General features: G+C 39.2%; 1 protein-coding gene across 5 annotated transcripts in view; it reads right to left on the bottom strand.

Annotated features, from left to right (window-relative positions):
- BRD1 (bromodomain containing 1) overlaps positions 1-16,258 on the bottom strand; it is a 61,911-nt gene extending 45,653 nt beyond the window's left edge. For 2 of the 5 annotated variants that reach the window (XM_065048941.1, XM_065048944.1), the window contains exons 1-2: positions 15,905-16,258; positions 10,297-11,677 (exon numbers count right to left, since the gene is read on the bottom strand). In XM_065048941.1, coding sequence (XP_064905013.1) covers positions 10,297-11,663 — 1,367 coding nt within the window. In that variant the 5' untranslated portion in view covers positions 11,664-11,677; positions 15,905-16,258. Of the gene's footprint in view, positions 1-10,296; positions 11,678-15,057; positions 15,139-15,904 lie in introns of those variants that run through there. The other 3 variants (XM_065048942.1, XM_065048943.1, XM_065048945.1) reach the window with 3 other exon arrangements.
- Positions 16,259-16,983: the final 725 nt, after the last annotated feature.

Below are 16,983 nucleotides of genomic sequence, written 5' to 3'. Positions count from 1 at the left end.
AAATGAGACAAGATTTATCCACTGCTGTGATGCCAGAAGTAACACAGACTGAGTGCTGATTTTGAAGCTCCCACCCTTGACAGAGTTACCATATTGGGAAAAAGGTTCTCACTCACAGTGATACTTTCGCCGCAGTGAAGCTAAACACAAGCATGAAATACGGCACAAAGGGATGTGTGAGCCTTGAACAAGATCCTTTCTGCTACCTGAACCTGAACTATATTTGTAGATACTGAAAATTAATTTTCAAACTAGAATCTTGAAATTCTTTGAGGTCTGAAAGGAGTTTGCTGCACTTGCCCCCCTTTTTTTCCCCCCAAGAGAGATGTAATTAAAAAAAAAAAATATTGAAAAGTAAAAACAAACAAAAAAACAAAACACTATAAATTCCAGGCAGGTAAGACAGAGCAGTTTGAAGACTTTATAGTTTTGAAATCCAGGATATGACTTGCACAAGACAGGATCAACAGCTACAACTATACTGACAATTCCCCACGCAGAGGCAAGATTTGCAGAACTTAAAACACCTCCCATGTCTACATAAAACACCTCAGCAAAGACATTTTTTGCCAAGTTATCTGTCTACCCTAGGACTTTTTCCAAGTATGAGAACATCAGGAATAACATCTTTCTGTAGTATTTTATTTTTTAGATGTCAAGTCAAACACAGCAAATATTGTGAGAAAATAGTCAGATATCTAGAATGCACATTAAACACCAGTGTATCAATTGAACTTGTGCCTTCTCTTCAGAAAAAAACACACCTATCTTGCTGCAATTAGCAATCTCATCACATAACAATTTTTATATCTCTATTAAGATTGACAAGTAAGTGCAAGACTACTATTGAAGACAGCTCACAAAGAAGAGAAGGTAGGAACATACATCTGGACGATTCTACCAGAGTTATGGTCTCACCTATCACAACAACTTTAGACACAACGGGGAATAAAAAGCCACAACTATAGCGACTACAGAAAGCAAGGAAGCAGACAAAAGTGTTCTTGCTGTCTAGGTTTCACGTGAAACAGAGAATTTGTTAAGACAAAATTCCTGAGGAGTATCCTGAAATGGACCACGTTAAGTGCAAAACACATTTCGCTCGAAACATTGAAATAATTAAGACAATTAAGCTAAACCCAGAGCAGAACAGCTCTTACACTGTAACTTGCTGCAGCCTGAACCACTGTTCTGAGACCTTAAGAACAGCTCAGTGTGGCTCACAGTATCTTGTTTTTCCCTCAGCTTATCAGTTATTTAAAATGAAGCACATTATAAGAAGATTTGAAAATGTGGCTGTGTTCCCATGAAATTCAGTAGCTGCTGTTATATAATTAGTTCCATTAAAGCAGCATTAGGTTTCACGCTGATGACTACTGCAGCCTCTTGATGTTTTGGCACCATTAACCATATTCCCTCTTGTTTTTTTTCCTTTTTTTGGGCTACATTCCAAGACTATGCAGATGTCAAAACATTTTTCAGAACTGTTTTATTCGTGCCACAGGCAACTGAGGAAACTAGTACTACTGCCCTTCCTACTGGCATCTGACTGTAGAACACTGCACCATGCACTACAACCATGATACGGAGGTATCATATAATTCCCTGCTCATCTTTAAAAAGGGAAAGGTCCCTTTTTACCTGAACCTTTTGAATAGCACCTGCAGTTCCCAGCCTGAAACCACAGTTTAGGCTGAAGTGTAAATTATGGCATTAAAAATATGCTGCATTTAAAAAAGCAACAGAAGGATGATGAAATTGATTTGTTTTGAATGGGTAAGACAGACTCAATTTCAAATGAAAGTCAATACACAACAGCTTTAGTGAGAAATTGCAATTTATCAGGTGCTCTATACTAACCCTCTCCTCATACAGAGACATTTGATGGATAATCTGCCCTACAAAAGGTAATATTCTTAAAGCACCGCTCAAAGCATTCGCAGAAAGCTTAGTGTTACTCAGTCCTATGTTTCCTCATCTTTTAGATAAATGCATAAAATAATTTTCATCAACACAAGAGATGTGCTCTTGTCACATCAGCAATCTTACAGTTTCCTTCTCCTACTCATGACTGCCTTCCTCTCCTGGTTTCAGTTACAGATCACTGTGGCAACTACGGTAACCAGATTAAAAAAAGTGAAAACAGTATTTTTGGTGACTAACTATGCGGCAGTTTAACTTAAAAAAAGCCAACAAAAGATAATCAGCCATTTTTCTGTTAATCACCACTAATCACTCCACAGACCATAAATGTTTTTTAACTCCACAGATATTATTTTACTGTTATAAAGACTTCTATAGCATCTCTCCATTCTCTTTTCAAAATATGAACTGGAAAGAAAATTTCCTTATGTAAATATGTGATTTTGCCAGTGTTATTAGTATAGTAACTTGGGCAGAAGGAACTTCATATGAAAATCTGTAAGATTAAGTAAGATCAAATACCCACTAAAGAAAACTTTTTAAACATGAACTTAAACTAGTATTTGAATTACTATACTTGTCCTGAAGCTCCCGTTGCATTAAGTCGTTATTTTGCATCTTCCTCTATCCAACATAGCTGTATCAAACGTACATGCAAAAGACTAGCAAAACTAAATGATACTCTAAAATTTTATTTACTATCACTAAAATACCAGAAACAATCAAATGATGTTCCACCTTACTGAGCAAATAAAATACCCCTATTTTCCAACACAAAGATTGCACATGTATTTATAAAACCTGTCAGAACAAAACAAAATCTAAATGGAATAAATTGTAACAAAGTAAACTGAGTTTCAAGAACATTTGAATTTTCAAGTCTTGCTCAGCAAAGACACAAACATTACCTACAAACAATTGTAGTAACTCCACTAACTGGAAAAGAATTAGCAGAAAAAAAGAATAAAAACCTATGAAAGCACCTATTCTGAGAACTGGAATTAATTCTGGGGCCTTGCCAACTACCCAAAAAACTCTTCCCACACTGAACCTTTGGCAGCAGCTGCCTATCAAACAGTGTTTGTAGAACTCACCTTTTAAAACAAAACAAAACAGAACAACAGTGTAGATAGTTTTGTTGCTCTGCCTGTATTTATCTCCGCCTTCAATCAAAAATTCAACTTACTGTACTATTTAACTAAAAAAACCCCAAACCAACCCTTTTGATCAGCTTTAAAGATAACACAGGAGGTAGATGAATAACTACGTAAAAATCGGAGTCCATTTGTATTTATTTCCTTTTGAAAAAGGATAAGGATAAAATTTCTTTTATAACTAACAGAAGTCAGCTATGTACCAAACAGCACATACAACAAATCCTGAAAAGACTGACACTTATTTCGTTTAAACTTCTGTGCAACACAAGTCTGCAGAATTCCCCTGTGACAAATACACACTTTCCTAATTACAACTACTCTCCAGCTTTTATTTTGAAGATTTTGAGCAAACGGGAATGTCCCATTCCCAAATAACTTCCCTAAGTATTCTAACACAGTGTTCAATCACCTTCAGAGTTATTTATTTTTGTCTGTATGTTTTAAAATTCTAGCTATTGAATCTGTCCTTCTCTGCTAGGCTGCGAATCTAACTGTGCGTATTTTATTTACAGATGCATCTTCCTTTCTTGGACAGAAAAGCAGAACATTGAACTTAACAGTTAAGTAAACAGTCAATTCTCCGTTAGTTATAACAGGTTACTTTGTTCCTATTTAACATTCAAGTTTGTGATCTTCCAAAACTCTGGATAAGGAAAAAAATTAAAAAAACAACCAAAAAACTCTACCCTGTCACACTGAAAAACCTCCCTAGTCTTCTCAGAAAAATCACATGCATAGATGTATTTCTACCACTTCCTATACAGAATACTGAGTCATGACTTTTCCTTCAAATTACTGAAAATATTATTCTGTGCTTTTTTTTTTGGTAGTAGTCATAACCATAACAAACATGATTTTGAAATCTAATCTCAAAAGGCTAAACTAACATCATCCAAAGTATAATTCAAAAACTGCCTTTTTATCTATAATAAAAGAAATCTCAGCCTTTACCTACTAATTTTTGTGCCTTCTGTAACTTTACTATTGAATTAAAAACTGCCAGGAGACAGTTCTTCAGACAATGTGTTCTGAAAATCACATTCTTGTATGGCACTTAAAAGATGCAACATTCTCTAACTGCCACCAAAATATCTAATGAAAGTTCACATAACTGGTGAAATTCAGAAGTACTGAAAATTAAAAACACATGGATTTTGAGCTTCATAACTGCATTGCTGCATATATAGCCATTGTGGACCAAAACCCTTAGAGGACACACAGAATACTAATAATGCACCTTACAGAGATACTTAACATATTAATATATGTTTTGAGCTTCTTTGTACCAGAATACAGGAAAAAAATAGATGTACAACATACTCCTATATTAATTTCATTAAAATGGCATATTTAAATAAGAGACAACACTGCTATCCTCTGGATTTTTAGCAGGGTGGAATCACCCTTTGGATATCAATCAACTTGTGGTTTTGTGTGTGTGTTTTTTTTCCTTTTTACGCCAGACATCCGTGTGTCTTCTCCATTATTTTTACTTAAAATCAAAATCTACTTTTACAACCTATTAAGTCAGTCACACTTTCTCCAACACATTAATTAATTCTTATTTAATAACCCAACCAGAGTCGAGACAATGTGGTTTGAAAATAAAGCTCTAAAGTGACTTTTACTTTTTTTCCCCCAAATACCACTAAGGCAAAGCTAGTGAACACTGCAGTAGTTCTTTTCTTGATTTAGGCTTTTTTAAAACTTAAGCATAGAGGTTAAGATGACATCAGTAGTAGTTTCCACATGTATCATAAAGGTTTCAAGCTCAATGAATCTTACAAGAAACAGCAATGGATGATGACTGCTGGCATCTTCTCCCACTTTACCTAGGTGATTCCATCATCTAATTATTAGATACAACCATAAGGCATATCAACATCATGCTGTCCTGTAATTAAGTATTTCCACATTATTTTGTGAAAGCATACATACATGTATATTCAAGGATAAACAGTTAACAGACATTAGCCTGGATTTATTCCGCCTTCAGTCTTTTGCAACACAGGTTCTAGTAGTACTTTTGAATAGCTTTTTTATGTTGAATTTTAAGCAGCATTTCTTATTTTTTTGCCCCACTTAAAATTTTTCTGAAGGTATTACAAAAAAACCCCACACCCGGTACCCTAAACATTACCCTACAAGCCACATATATGATTAAGAAGTATCATCTGTGAATGCAGACCAAGTGTCAATGGCCTTAGTAAATGTTCCTTTCTGCTGATACTGTGTTTCATCACTTCCTGTTAATTTCTTTTTCTGGTCCACACTTCATTTTTAAGGTAATCACGATGCCCGTGTCAAGATATCAAGACTACATTTAATTATTCGTAAAAAAGTTCAGAATAGTTAAATTAGATAAATTATAAAACAAAAGGAAATACCAGTTCCTGCCTTGACACAAAAAGTACCAGAAATCCAGTTTTACTACCAGAAGTGATATGCTTTCTAATAAAAGCAAAGGTCAACATAGAAAAATCAATTAATGTGCAGCATATAAACGTTGATTTCTAAAGACAGCTGAAAAATTTTTTTAACAGTCTCATCAATTTTTACTCTCAGTTATCTGCCCACTACTTGTCTACTTTCACAAAGATCTTTTATTCTCTCTCAATAATATGATGCAACAGAACCGATGCATTTAACACAGAAAACAAGTATAGTGCCTCATTCCTACTTATTATGCAAGCGGGACTGTTTTTTATTATTTTTTTCTCTCTGTACAAGTATTGCATTTCAAATGCTTTTTAGTTTCAGACACTACAAATATATAATGTAGAAACCAAAACTGTAGGAGAAAGCAAATATTTATATGCTTTAAAATATCTGCTTCCGCTTTAGAGTGTGGTACTTGCACGAATGGTATTTTAATACAGCAGATTATACTATATCCAAGTATTTTGAATATTGAAGATTAAATGTTTTACATTACATTCAATTTCCCCAAGTATATAGCCACAATGTCCTACTTTCACATTTCTAAAGAACATGAATATTGACACTGGCTTTTCTTTCACAAAGCAATCACATTTTAAATGCCTCTCTTGACACACAAGATCAAGAGACTACACCAAAACAATGTTGTTTGTACTAAAGAATTAAGCACTCAAAAGTGAGAGAAACCAGACGGTTTTCACAGTTAACACTGCAACTTTTCTTCCCCGTGTATCCATCCTATTCACTGGGTAAGTCAGCCGTTACAAAGGATGATGAGTGGCAACATGGGAAAAAAATAATCCACAAGAAATAGTGCACAGAGCCAGTACGAGATAACCATCACAGACAATAAGCTAGATTTATATTGTCAAGTCAGTCCTAAAAGTTAGATTTCCTAACTTGGAAACTCTGGACCTGCAATCTATATAAAACACTTTCAGTATTTGACCAGTAAAACAAGCATTCATCTACTAAGCAAAAGTCAACCATCACACACCACTGGTGGACTATGAACACTGCAAGAACAAATTTGCCCCTGTCTTCAGACAATCTAGCTGGCGGCAGTGGGAGGCCACTTCTCTGACTACTGCTTCCCAACAGGTGCAAGTACTGTTGGTCCCTCCCAGACAGGTGTACAGTTTGACAGAGTGTCCTGTCCCACTTGTACCCCCCTAACACGGCTGCTCCCACATACCTCAGAAACATGTGACTTTCAGACTAAGATCATTTCTGCCTTTCCAAAAGAAAAAAAAACAAAGAGGCTGATGAATGCAAGCAGTACAACATAAGCAATGATCTTCAAAAGTTTTATATTTAAAAAAAAAAAAAAAAAAAAAAAGGAATTTCCTAGTAAAGAGACAATACATTTCTGTAGCCAGAATGCCTGATGCAAATCATATATGCATAAGAGGTTCTTTGGTGGTCCCATATAGTATCCCATGCGCTAAGCAATTAGAAGTCAGCACTGAAGTCCCCTTAAGGCTCTCACATGACCTGCTGAACCTCTGGAAGTGGGTACTAACTTTCTAAAACACCTAGGCAACAGGATAGATGCCCACCATTACAAAAAAAAAAAAATAAAAGACAGGAAGCATTCATTAATCTATCAACGGCTAAAAACTTTTGATCCTACACTCCTTAATCAGTAGTTTACAGAGGCCATATAACTAGATAACAAACGACCTACAGAATGACACTATCTATGTAATTTAACAGCAAAAAGCTTAAGAGTATGACATCTGCATAAGAAACTGTGAAAACTGCAAGGTGTACAGCCCCCAAAGTCATTCAAGGCAGTCGCGTAAAAACCTGATCTACAGATAAACTGATACAGAAATTGATGAGCTACAGAAAGTTGTGTAGAAATTATGAAGTATGTTTTTCTACACCAGTCTTTAAACATATTGTGAATATTTACATAGGTATTTTGGAAAACAGAATTATTACAAATGGTATTATTAAAATGCCAGGTCTTTCCTACACACTCACTATCCAGGTAAGGAAACAACATAAACCTGCTACCATAAACTAAATGGCAAGACATTTCTCCTAAAGCTTCAGCACGTGTGCTCAGAAGCTACATCCACTAAGTATTTTCCTCCTCACTATAACCTTCATATTTGTATACTTCTCTGGCTACTCATTCTGAAGAACCAGCTACATGCCCAGGAGACATACAGTTCCTTATTAATGATTAAGAAAGTATACCAAATCAAACATCTCCACATGTGCCTCAATTTCCAGAATGCTGTAAACATATATTTCTTCTCTGATAATTTAAATAGCTCAATTGCTCTTCCTCGAGATGTCTGGAAAGGCAGTTCCAAGAGAAAAAGCATTAAAAAACAGTTTAGAGAAAAGGGATCATTTAAATGAAGACTGCTGTGAAAATATCTACATCATTCATTATTAGTCTATGGGTATGTTTTTAACTCACATACATACACAAGTTTTCTAAAGCAAAAAGAAAAAAAATAGACAAAAAAGAAAATTAGACAACTGAGATTTCAGTCTGCAGTATAACCACTTTTCTTTTTAATTTACCCATTTCTGTTTTGCTTTCAATTAAGCTATTAGCTTTCTAGGACCAAGCACATTCACATTACAAAGACTACTTAAGCAAGAGTCTCCTTCACCTGAACGCAAGCCATTTGTAATACAGCTGAACTTTAAAATAGTTTTAAACTGTGTCCAGTTTCTACATTTGTGACACAGAATTTGGAACTCATCTTCTTTCTTAATTTGTCTTAAAAAAACAAATATACTACATCGCCAATCAGGATTGTCCTAATTAAGACAAAGCCAAATACTTTTATATAACTCTTCCCTCCCACAAACAGCAGTACCTGTTTAAACGATGGTACTAGTTGCTTACTGTCAACTTATGCTTTTCTACAATGCACCACTAAACAAAAATACCGTTTTACCAAGCAAAACATAATGGAGAACAAAGCAATCGATCTGATGTTTGTAAACACCACACAGGAGCTAAACGCTGTTTGTCAGTCAACAAGTAGCTACTTGTATTAACACAGCTTACTGCAGAAAAGGACTGCAGTCTCAAATCATGTATTTATTTAGATTAATTCAACCAGCCTGAATTGTCCACTATCTGAGACTTGGGAGTGAGCTTTTAAAAAAGCAGCATTTATTTGCATTATTTTAAGAGCCCTCACTGTCACAGCACAATGAACTTGCACATGGAAGTGATGCCCATTTCGAGAATTTTTCTAAACTACCATTCTTAAATCAGTAAGAATTTCATTCACGGGGATAACAAACATTGATGTTGTAAATGTGAGAAACAAAACCAATAAAGACAAACTTGGTACTAGTCCCAATAGTCCAATTTTGCATTTCTCAGCCTAGTACACTATGTCTCAAATGTTCAGCAAAGCCAAAACTGTATTTTTCTACCTCAGAACTTTCTGTCATTACTCAAATTCCAGAAATAAATTATTTCCACTATTGAAATGCACTATAACTCAGTTTAACTGAAAGAAATCTGAAAAGATGCTACTGTTCTTTTAAGATACAGCTAAGATAGCTGAAGTCCATGCTGATTTTTTTAACTCCTGGAGATTAAAGGTCTTCATTTTGCTCCAATTTTGCTATTACTTACGAAAACATCACTTGAAACATCCCCGTTTTTGATGCATCACTTCACTAGCCTCACCAGATCTAGGGCCACCTGCCAGCCCCTCTGATCACTACAGTTAAAACACAAAAATATGGCATGCTAAATCTAAATAGCAATATCAGTTCGTGCTTTATATTTGCACTCACATAGCAAAAGCTCCTGCAAGAACTGCAAAAGACATTAATATAAAATTCAGCTTAAATAGAAATTCTTACAAAGTACATATTTGTAAGCAAAAACAACATTAGAATTAAAACTCTTTGCCACATGCATTAATTCATTTTTGTTCAAACATAAATCTTTCACTAAAGTTATAGGATAGATATTTGACAGCATCACTGAATGGGAGGGCACATTAATTTCAAATTCCACGACCAATAATACTTTAACCAACTACCTAAACATCATGTACTTGCTAACTTTTCTAAAAAAAGTCTGCAAGATAGCAAACTAATGATCCAAGCCTTCATAAATACTATTGCATTTGCAAATGAAAACCACAAATTTAGGAAAAAAAAATGCCTGAAAAGATACTCTGCCCCACAGAGAAAACACTTCCTGGAAGGTTTCTTTGCACTACTTACATAGATCTTACAGTACAAGTTTATACTTAATTTAGATGAAATGAGCAAGATTCAAGTCTTACATATGCAAATGTAAGTTTTCAGTTTGGGGCTCTTAAAATTAGGAAAAGAAGTTCAGATCCTCAAATTATGAATACAGTTACCTTTGAGCTTGGCTGTTTTTTTAATATGAAGGTCAACCACATATGCAATTCTGAATTCAGTGGTTAATTCTCCAAAGTACAGCAAATGATGACTGAGCACACAGCATGATTTGGTCTGACAACAACAAAAAACAATACAAAACAAACCCAAACACAACTGAAAAAATAAAGTTTCTGAGGACAAGACAGACCACTTGACCATCTACTAATTTCTTTGGGGAAGTTAATGTATTTGTAATGCAATTTCATAAAAGTACAATGTACATTATTTGTATTAATCCTCCAAGTATGCCCTTTAAGAAAAGCATATTAAAAATGCACCAAAACTTAAAGTCATCATCTAAAAGCATTGGTTTACTATTAAACAGATAATTAAGTAAAGGTTTCTCTCAGTTGGAGGGTTTGCTTACCTCTGGGGGGGAATATAAGGAGCAGATACTGTTGGCATAACTGTACAGGGTTCAACCACTGTTTTCTTGGCCTTTTTTGTCTTTTTTCTGACTTTTGATGAAGACCTAGCAGTTCTGACTGATCCCTCCTTTCTACAAACACCATTTTTTATTTCAGCTTCTCCATAAATATTTAGAGGTCTCCGTGTGCAACCTGGTGGCGTATGTACATCGCAATAGGCAGTCTTTTTTACAGAGAAGGTTGTCCCACTGCCAGTTAGTTCTTTCACAGGTTCCATTTTCATATATAGACCGGCTTTTTGAGCACACGTCACATGGAATGCAGTATAGCAGTTTGCTTTGTGGCACTGGATGCAGGCACCAACACCTTTCTGTTTACAGAGGTAGCATGTTAACTTCCATCTGGCTGGGGGAATGTTCCTGACACCATCAATTGGCTCAATAAAAACTGTATTGGCAAATCCAACTTCCGGAATCCACAAAGCACACACAACGTGCCCCCAACGATCATCATCAGTCTTTTTAAAGGCACCTCCCTTGTTTGGGCACAGCACACAGTCTACAGGCCGAGAACGGGACTGCAGACAGTGTCTGCAGAGCCACTGGCCCTCAGGTATATATGGCACCCCATAGCATTCCTGATGTACTGCTAAGTTACACATATCACAAAACAGGATTACATTGCTGTTCTGACATTCACCATCCATGCATATACAACACACCGCATCTTCATCAATTAAAGACTGATGATCACCCTGTTTTTGGTTCTCACAGTAAGACTCTTTTTCAAACCTATCCATAAGGAATTCGAACATATTTTGTGAAACGACTGACACTCCATCACTTTTACGCTTCTCATTTATTATTTCTAACCACGCATAATCTTCTTCATCCATGTCATACTCAACTTCATTATCAAGTTCTTCTGCTGACTTCTCAATGAATTTGTAATAACCTGGAGGTCTCCGAGGAGCCGAAGGGGGACTGTATTCAACAATCCGTACTTTTGGTTCTGGAAGAGGAGCTGTTGTAGCAGGTGTACCATGTGAGCTCGGAAGAGCTTCATTTTTCTTTTTCACTTTGTTATTTTTATGCCGTTTGCTTCTTAGACAAATTGGTGGTCTTTCACTATTTTCTTTATTGCTGTTGCATTCACTCATTTCCTGGGCTGTAAGATCATCTTCTAATATAATCTCTAAAGGATCAAATATACTGATCCTATGCAAGCGACCTTCAATTTCTATTTCAACCATTCTTTGAGCTTGAGCGTACGTCAAGGTTTCTCGTGTGGGGGAGTGCTTAATACTGCACGGGGAAGAAGAATGCCTTGCTGCCGATACTCGATGACATCTTCCTTTTCTCCTCATTTGGTAATGTTTACCTAAAATTAGAACAACAGTTAATACTATGAACTCCAAATATTCATATTATTAGTTTTATTATAGCAAGAAAAAAAACTTCCAATTCTATAGGCCTCAACCTATCTGCTCAAATGAAAATAAAAAGCCAGTCACCCTTACTTCATAGGACTGCACACTTTGTTTTGTACAAATGTAACTTAATGATAAATAGATCTCCTAAATAACAGCTTCTCTTAGTAAACACAGCTATACAAAACCCTTGACACAAAAATGCTACACAAGAGCTATATGTATGACCTCTGCATGAGAAAAAACATTTCAGAAGTGCCATAGAAAAAAAAATATATATATATATACACCTGTTACACTGGAAGAAAACCTTTAACACAGTATTTCCTAATACATTAAAGGTGCCGGCATTTTTTCAACAGCTACAGTTTCTTTCCTCCAGATCTCAAAAGAACTAACAAAATCATGAAGGAGAAATAAGTTTTCCCCACAATGTTTTCCAGTGTAATTTGAAATAATCCTGTTAAGAACTCAATTACTACACCTACAATATAAGGCAGAAAACTACACGTACTTCCGTCTTTGGCAAGTGCGTGGTTTGACAGCCCTTTCTTACTCTTCTCAATTCTTAGCAAGTCTATTATTCTTTACAAAATGACAAGGACGCAATTGAACCTGCAGTGCTCAATATGTCACAGTATGAACTGCAACTACGAAATATTCCACCTGTAAAGCAGATGTGACTTAGACTGAAAACTTGCTCCCTGCATGTAACTGTGCATATATGCACACCCTTCTCTCTCAACAGATTATTCAAGATTGATTCTCAGAGTAACTGGCGTAGATAAAAATCTTCCTGTATTTAAATCCAATCCCAAGCTCTTTATCATAATTTTCAAGTTTAACACTTACTGGAAATAGATCGTTCCACATACTGCACAAAATGATAGCTCCATCTGCACCCCACCATGAAGCATCATGACCAGGACAAGCATGCATTTTGTTCAAAGAATTTCTAAGTAAAAGCTTCCACACTTATACCTTTTTAACACTTTTTTTTTTTTTTTTCCCTATGAGGGCTGAAAATATTATAAAACCAACCTATAAGGTCAAGTTTAAAAGTTCTATCCCCGTTCTTCCTAATAAATAATTTATAAACAACAACATTCTGTCTCAGCTACAGAAAAAACTCTTAATCTATAATCACTGGCTTCAAGTATTATTAGGGCCTCACCATTTAAATTCTGACCAACCAAAAATTCAAGTCAGTGTTGTTTATTAGCTAAAATAATACAACTAGTGTTAGCATGTATTGCCAAAATACATGAAACACAGAGATGAAAACACAATTACTGTTCAAGACTAGTATATCTATTTCAGGAATAACAAGGACTGGAACAATAACAAACTCCTCCATGTAAGCCTGCCTTTTGCTTAGTCTATGATGCCTATCTCTAAAGGTGCACCTTCAAAGTACTGAAGGAACTTCTTTTACACGAAGACTAAATAATTTAAGCAGCTAGCATTCAAACTAGTTCTTGAGAAGGTCTGCTCTATCTGCTCTCACAAACTGACCTTGTTTTCCCAGAAAAATTAAGAAGACTAATCTAAGCTGTTTTATAATTCATGTGACAATTGTGTTGCTCATAGATCTTACATACAAATAATCCTTAACTCTTATTACTTGTTTTTATAGCACAAGCACAAAATCGGACAACAGTAAGTTTTTAATCACAACAGACCTCTGATCTGCTCTATATAAACAACAAATGAATAAAAAAGGCTTCACCACTTCAAACAAGTTTGGAAGAAATATTTAGCAAATTAATTCTGTAAAACAACATGGGAATAAATAATACTGATTTATTAACTGTAAAAAAAGTTTAAACCACTAATACTGCTACAGAAGGTCCAATAACCAAAAACAAAGACATACTAATAATTCAGCTGAAATTAAAAGTTAGTTCCCAGTTTCACAACAGACTTTACAATTTGGAGGCCAAAGATAACACAAGTGCCCCTGATTTCAGTTTATTATTGTGAATAGTGGGCAATTCTTTAGCTAAAACACACCGATGTGTCAATGTACGGAAACCATTCTCATCTGTAGTAGGTTGCGTGGTTTTTATATATTTGTCTTTAATTTAGTCACTAATCAAGAAAAACAGACCATCTGAATTATGTTTACCTCACTGTTCTTTACTTCTGTCTAGATGTAAAAGTCTGTATCTTTTTTTAAATGTCCCTTCCTACATCTTGGCTGGTGTGTACCTGTTCATAGTGGCTCATCAGGATAGTGACAGTTTTGAACAAAATACTGGGGGACGGATGAGAGGCAGCCTTCAGAAATGAAAACATAGTGTAACTTGTATACAATCCACTACCTAACTTAACCAAGTAGTACAGAAAACAAACAAACAAACAAACAACACCACATTAATGCTAAGTTTCCAAGCTCTCTATCCTTCCCCGTTCCTGAGATTCTTAAGCATGGCTGAAAGCAGTCAGAACAGGAAGAAAACATCTAGAAGCACAAGCGTTCTTGCTTTAAGATTTAGGACTGCTATCATAAAAGTCAAATAAACTGCACGAACCAGAATGATAAAAACAAATTTAGCTAACATCTAGGCACCTTCTCTGTAATACTGAACTGTAAATAAAGCTTACTTAGGAAGCAAATTACTGTCACAGTTAAACACAGAATGGACATGCTACAAACAAAATGCAATGAACACAGAATTGTAACAGGTAGCAGCACTCAGGCCAAATTTCAGAGAAACTTAGTGTGAATAACTTAAATGCTCCAGAAGCCAAAGCAATGTTTTGTTTCTCCAAAATTCTTCTGTTTGCAAGTGTCCTATAAATGTTCTGGAGGAAGATCAGATTCCTGCATAGCAAATTCATGCCTGGCAATTGGTTTGCTCTTCCTAGTTAATTATCACACATCTTTCTTCCCTCCCCCCCATAGTACCCTGTAGATCCACAGGAATGAAAGCCATGGACCTAAGTTTGAAAAAGAGTAAACTAAGACAGTTTCCATTCAATACTAACACCACACTAACAGCAAAATAGAATTACTTTAAGGCACTTCTGTTAGCACTTTTCTGCCTCTTACAACAACTCAAAGACTGCAGTAGATGAAACAAGAAAGTTATCCACAATTTTCCTCTCCTGGAATAACACCAGCTGCTGCTGGGGAAGAAAGTTACCAGCAGACACTCTGCTTCACCGCCACCCAAGTACAGGAAGACAGCTGTTTGTGTGGAATGCACGGTATGAGGGGAAAAAATACTTTTAAATCAAAGTGTACAATAGCTAAAGCCAACAGGAAAAGTATGATAAGGTATACTTTTTGATTACAAATTCCTTTTACAATCTCTGTCCTAGTTACCTTCCTCCTCTTCAAATAAATTGCCTTTGGTCCCTGGATCCCTTGCTCAATGGAAAAGGGAATTTCCATTCTCAATGGACACTTTCATGCAGACCATTAAAAAGAGAAAGACACAGGAATGCTCTTTAGTCCTAGACAATGAGAGTAAGCAAACAGCGCTTACGCGCATTCGGGCCGGATATCCCCCACAACTTCAGCTGTGGAGCAAAAGCGATGTCCTCAGGGGAATGCGAAGAACCGGTGTTCACGTACCCCACTGAACTGGCCCGGGCACGGACAACCGACGCGGGATCGCCACAGCCGCTCTGCCCCCGAGCGGGAGGAAACCGCCGCCGGCAGCGGCTGCGCTGCCCCGGGACAGCATAGTCACCGCGGCTACCGGCCCGGCTCCCGCCGCCCAGCCCGGGGCTGCCCACGGGCCCGCCCTCGCCGGTCCTGCGCGAACACTTCCTGCCCACGCCCAGGAGCCTCCAGCGTGCACACACCCCTCCGCGCCGATGGTTCCTGCCCGGCCCCGGCATTCCCCCCTCCCGGCCCCCGGGACGATGGTTCCTGCCCAGGCCCATCATCTCCAGCCCTTCCCAACAGTCACCTCCCTCCCCACCGCGAAAATACTCGGCCCACAAATATGGCGGCTGACAAAACAGCTCGAGCGGCGCCCTCCCCCAGACCGCCGCGCTCGGCTCCCCCCCGCCCGCCTCTCCCCTCCGCGCCCTCCCCCGCTGCCGTGCCCAGCCCGCCCTACCCTTCCCCCAGCCGGTGTCCGTCTCGCCGCGGCGGGACCCGCCGGCTCCCGTCCCCGCAGCCCCCAACCGCCGGCCCCCGCCGCCCGCCCGGCTTCACTCACGCTGTGGGAGCCGCCGAAGCGCGGCTGACAGACCTCCCGCTCCGCCTCTGCGGCCGACGCTGCGGCCGGTTTAATGGCGGAGGTCCCGCCGGGGCTGCCGCCTGGCCCCGCGTCCGGCAGCCGCGGGCGGACGAGCGGGCGCTGAGAGGGCCGCGCTGCCCGCGACAGCGACCCGGCGCTGGGTGCGGGGCTGCTGGTGCAGCCGGGCGCGGCGCATTCGTGAGGCGCGACGCGGCTCGTCGTCCGGCTGCGGGCTCGGCGCTCAGCTCCCGGGGCTGAGAAGCTCCCCTCCCCCCTCGGCACAAACAATGCGGCTTCACCACAGCGCTGCGCCGACAGGGGGGAGGAGAAGGAGGGCGGGAGGGACGGGACGTGAGGGCGCCAGGCACCGCCCAGCCCCGCCGCCGCCGCGGGGCGGGGCCAGCGCCGCCGCTTCCCCCGCCCCCGGCCTCGGGTGGCGGAGGCCCGCGCGGGACTGGCCGCAGCCGGCACGGGGCGCTCCGGCGGGTAGGGCCGGGGCGGGGCGCGCCTCGCGGGACAGGGCGGGAACGCGCCGCTCCGGCCGCTGCCTTCCCGCCCGCAGCCGGCCGGTCCCGGCCACAGCCAGGCCCCGCGCCGCGCCGCCCCCAGCCAGAACGGCCACACGTCCCAGCGCGGGGAGAACGAAACGGGGTGGGGGGAAGGAACGCGGCTTGTTACAAAACCGAGGCTGGAAACTACGAACGACTGATATTTATTTTTTTCTTTGGTAGAAGTCCAAGCTCGAGGTTTGCACGTAGAAAATTTGCTGTAACGTTAGCTCTTGCGTCGCCTCCGGGTCAGGCTGTGGCTTTTAAATTAACGAGCAAGAGCTTTACATTTTGACAGAGCAAAAGCAAGTTATTTCTGGCTGGCCCTGTGAAGGACACCCTTTGTTTTATATTATTTTTAGACAGCCATTACAGCCACATTCGAGATCTGGAGGGTTTTACTGCAATACATTTCTGTGAGGCAGCTGCACCCACATGCTTAAGAAACAACTTTTAGCTACCCCAGCCTGAGACACTGTGCTGATAATACAGAACAAGTCCTGTGAGCAG

This window comes from Columba livia, chromosome 1, assembly GCF_036013475.1.
Source record: "Columba livia isolate bColLiv1 breed racing homer chromosome 1, bColLiv1.pat.W.v2, whole genome shotgun sequence".
NCBI classification, from domain to species: domain Eukaryota; kingdom Metazoa; phylum Chordata; class Aves; order Columbiformes; family Columbidae; genus Columba; species Columba livia.
The sequence above is the reverse complement of the archived record's forward strand: the minus strand, read 5'-3'. Positions and strand labels throughout refer to the sequence as shown.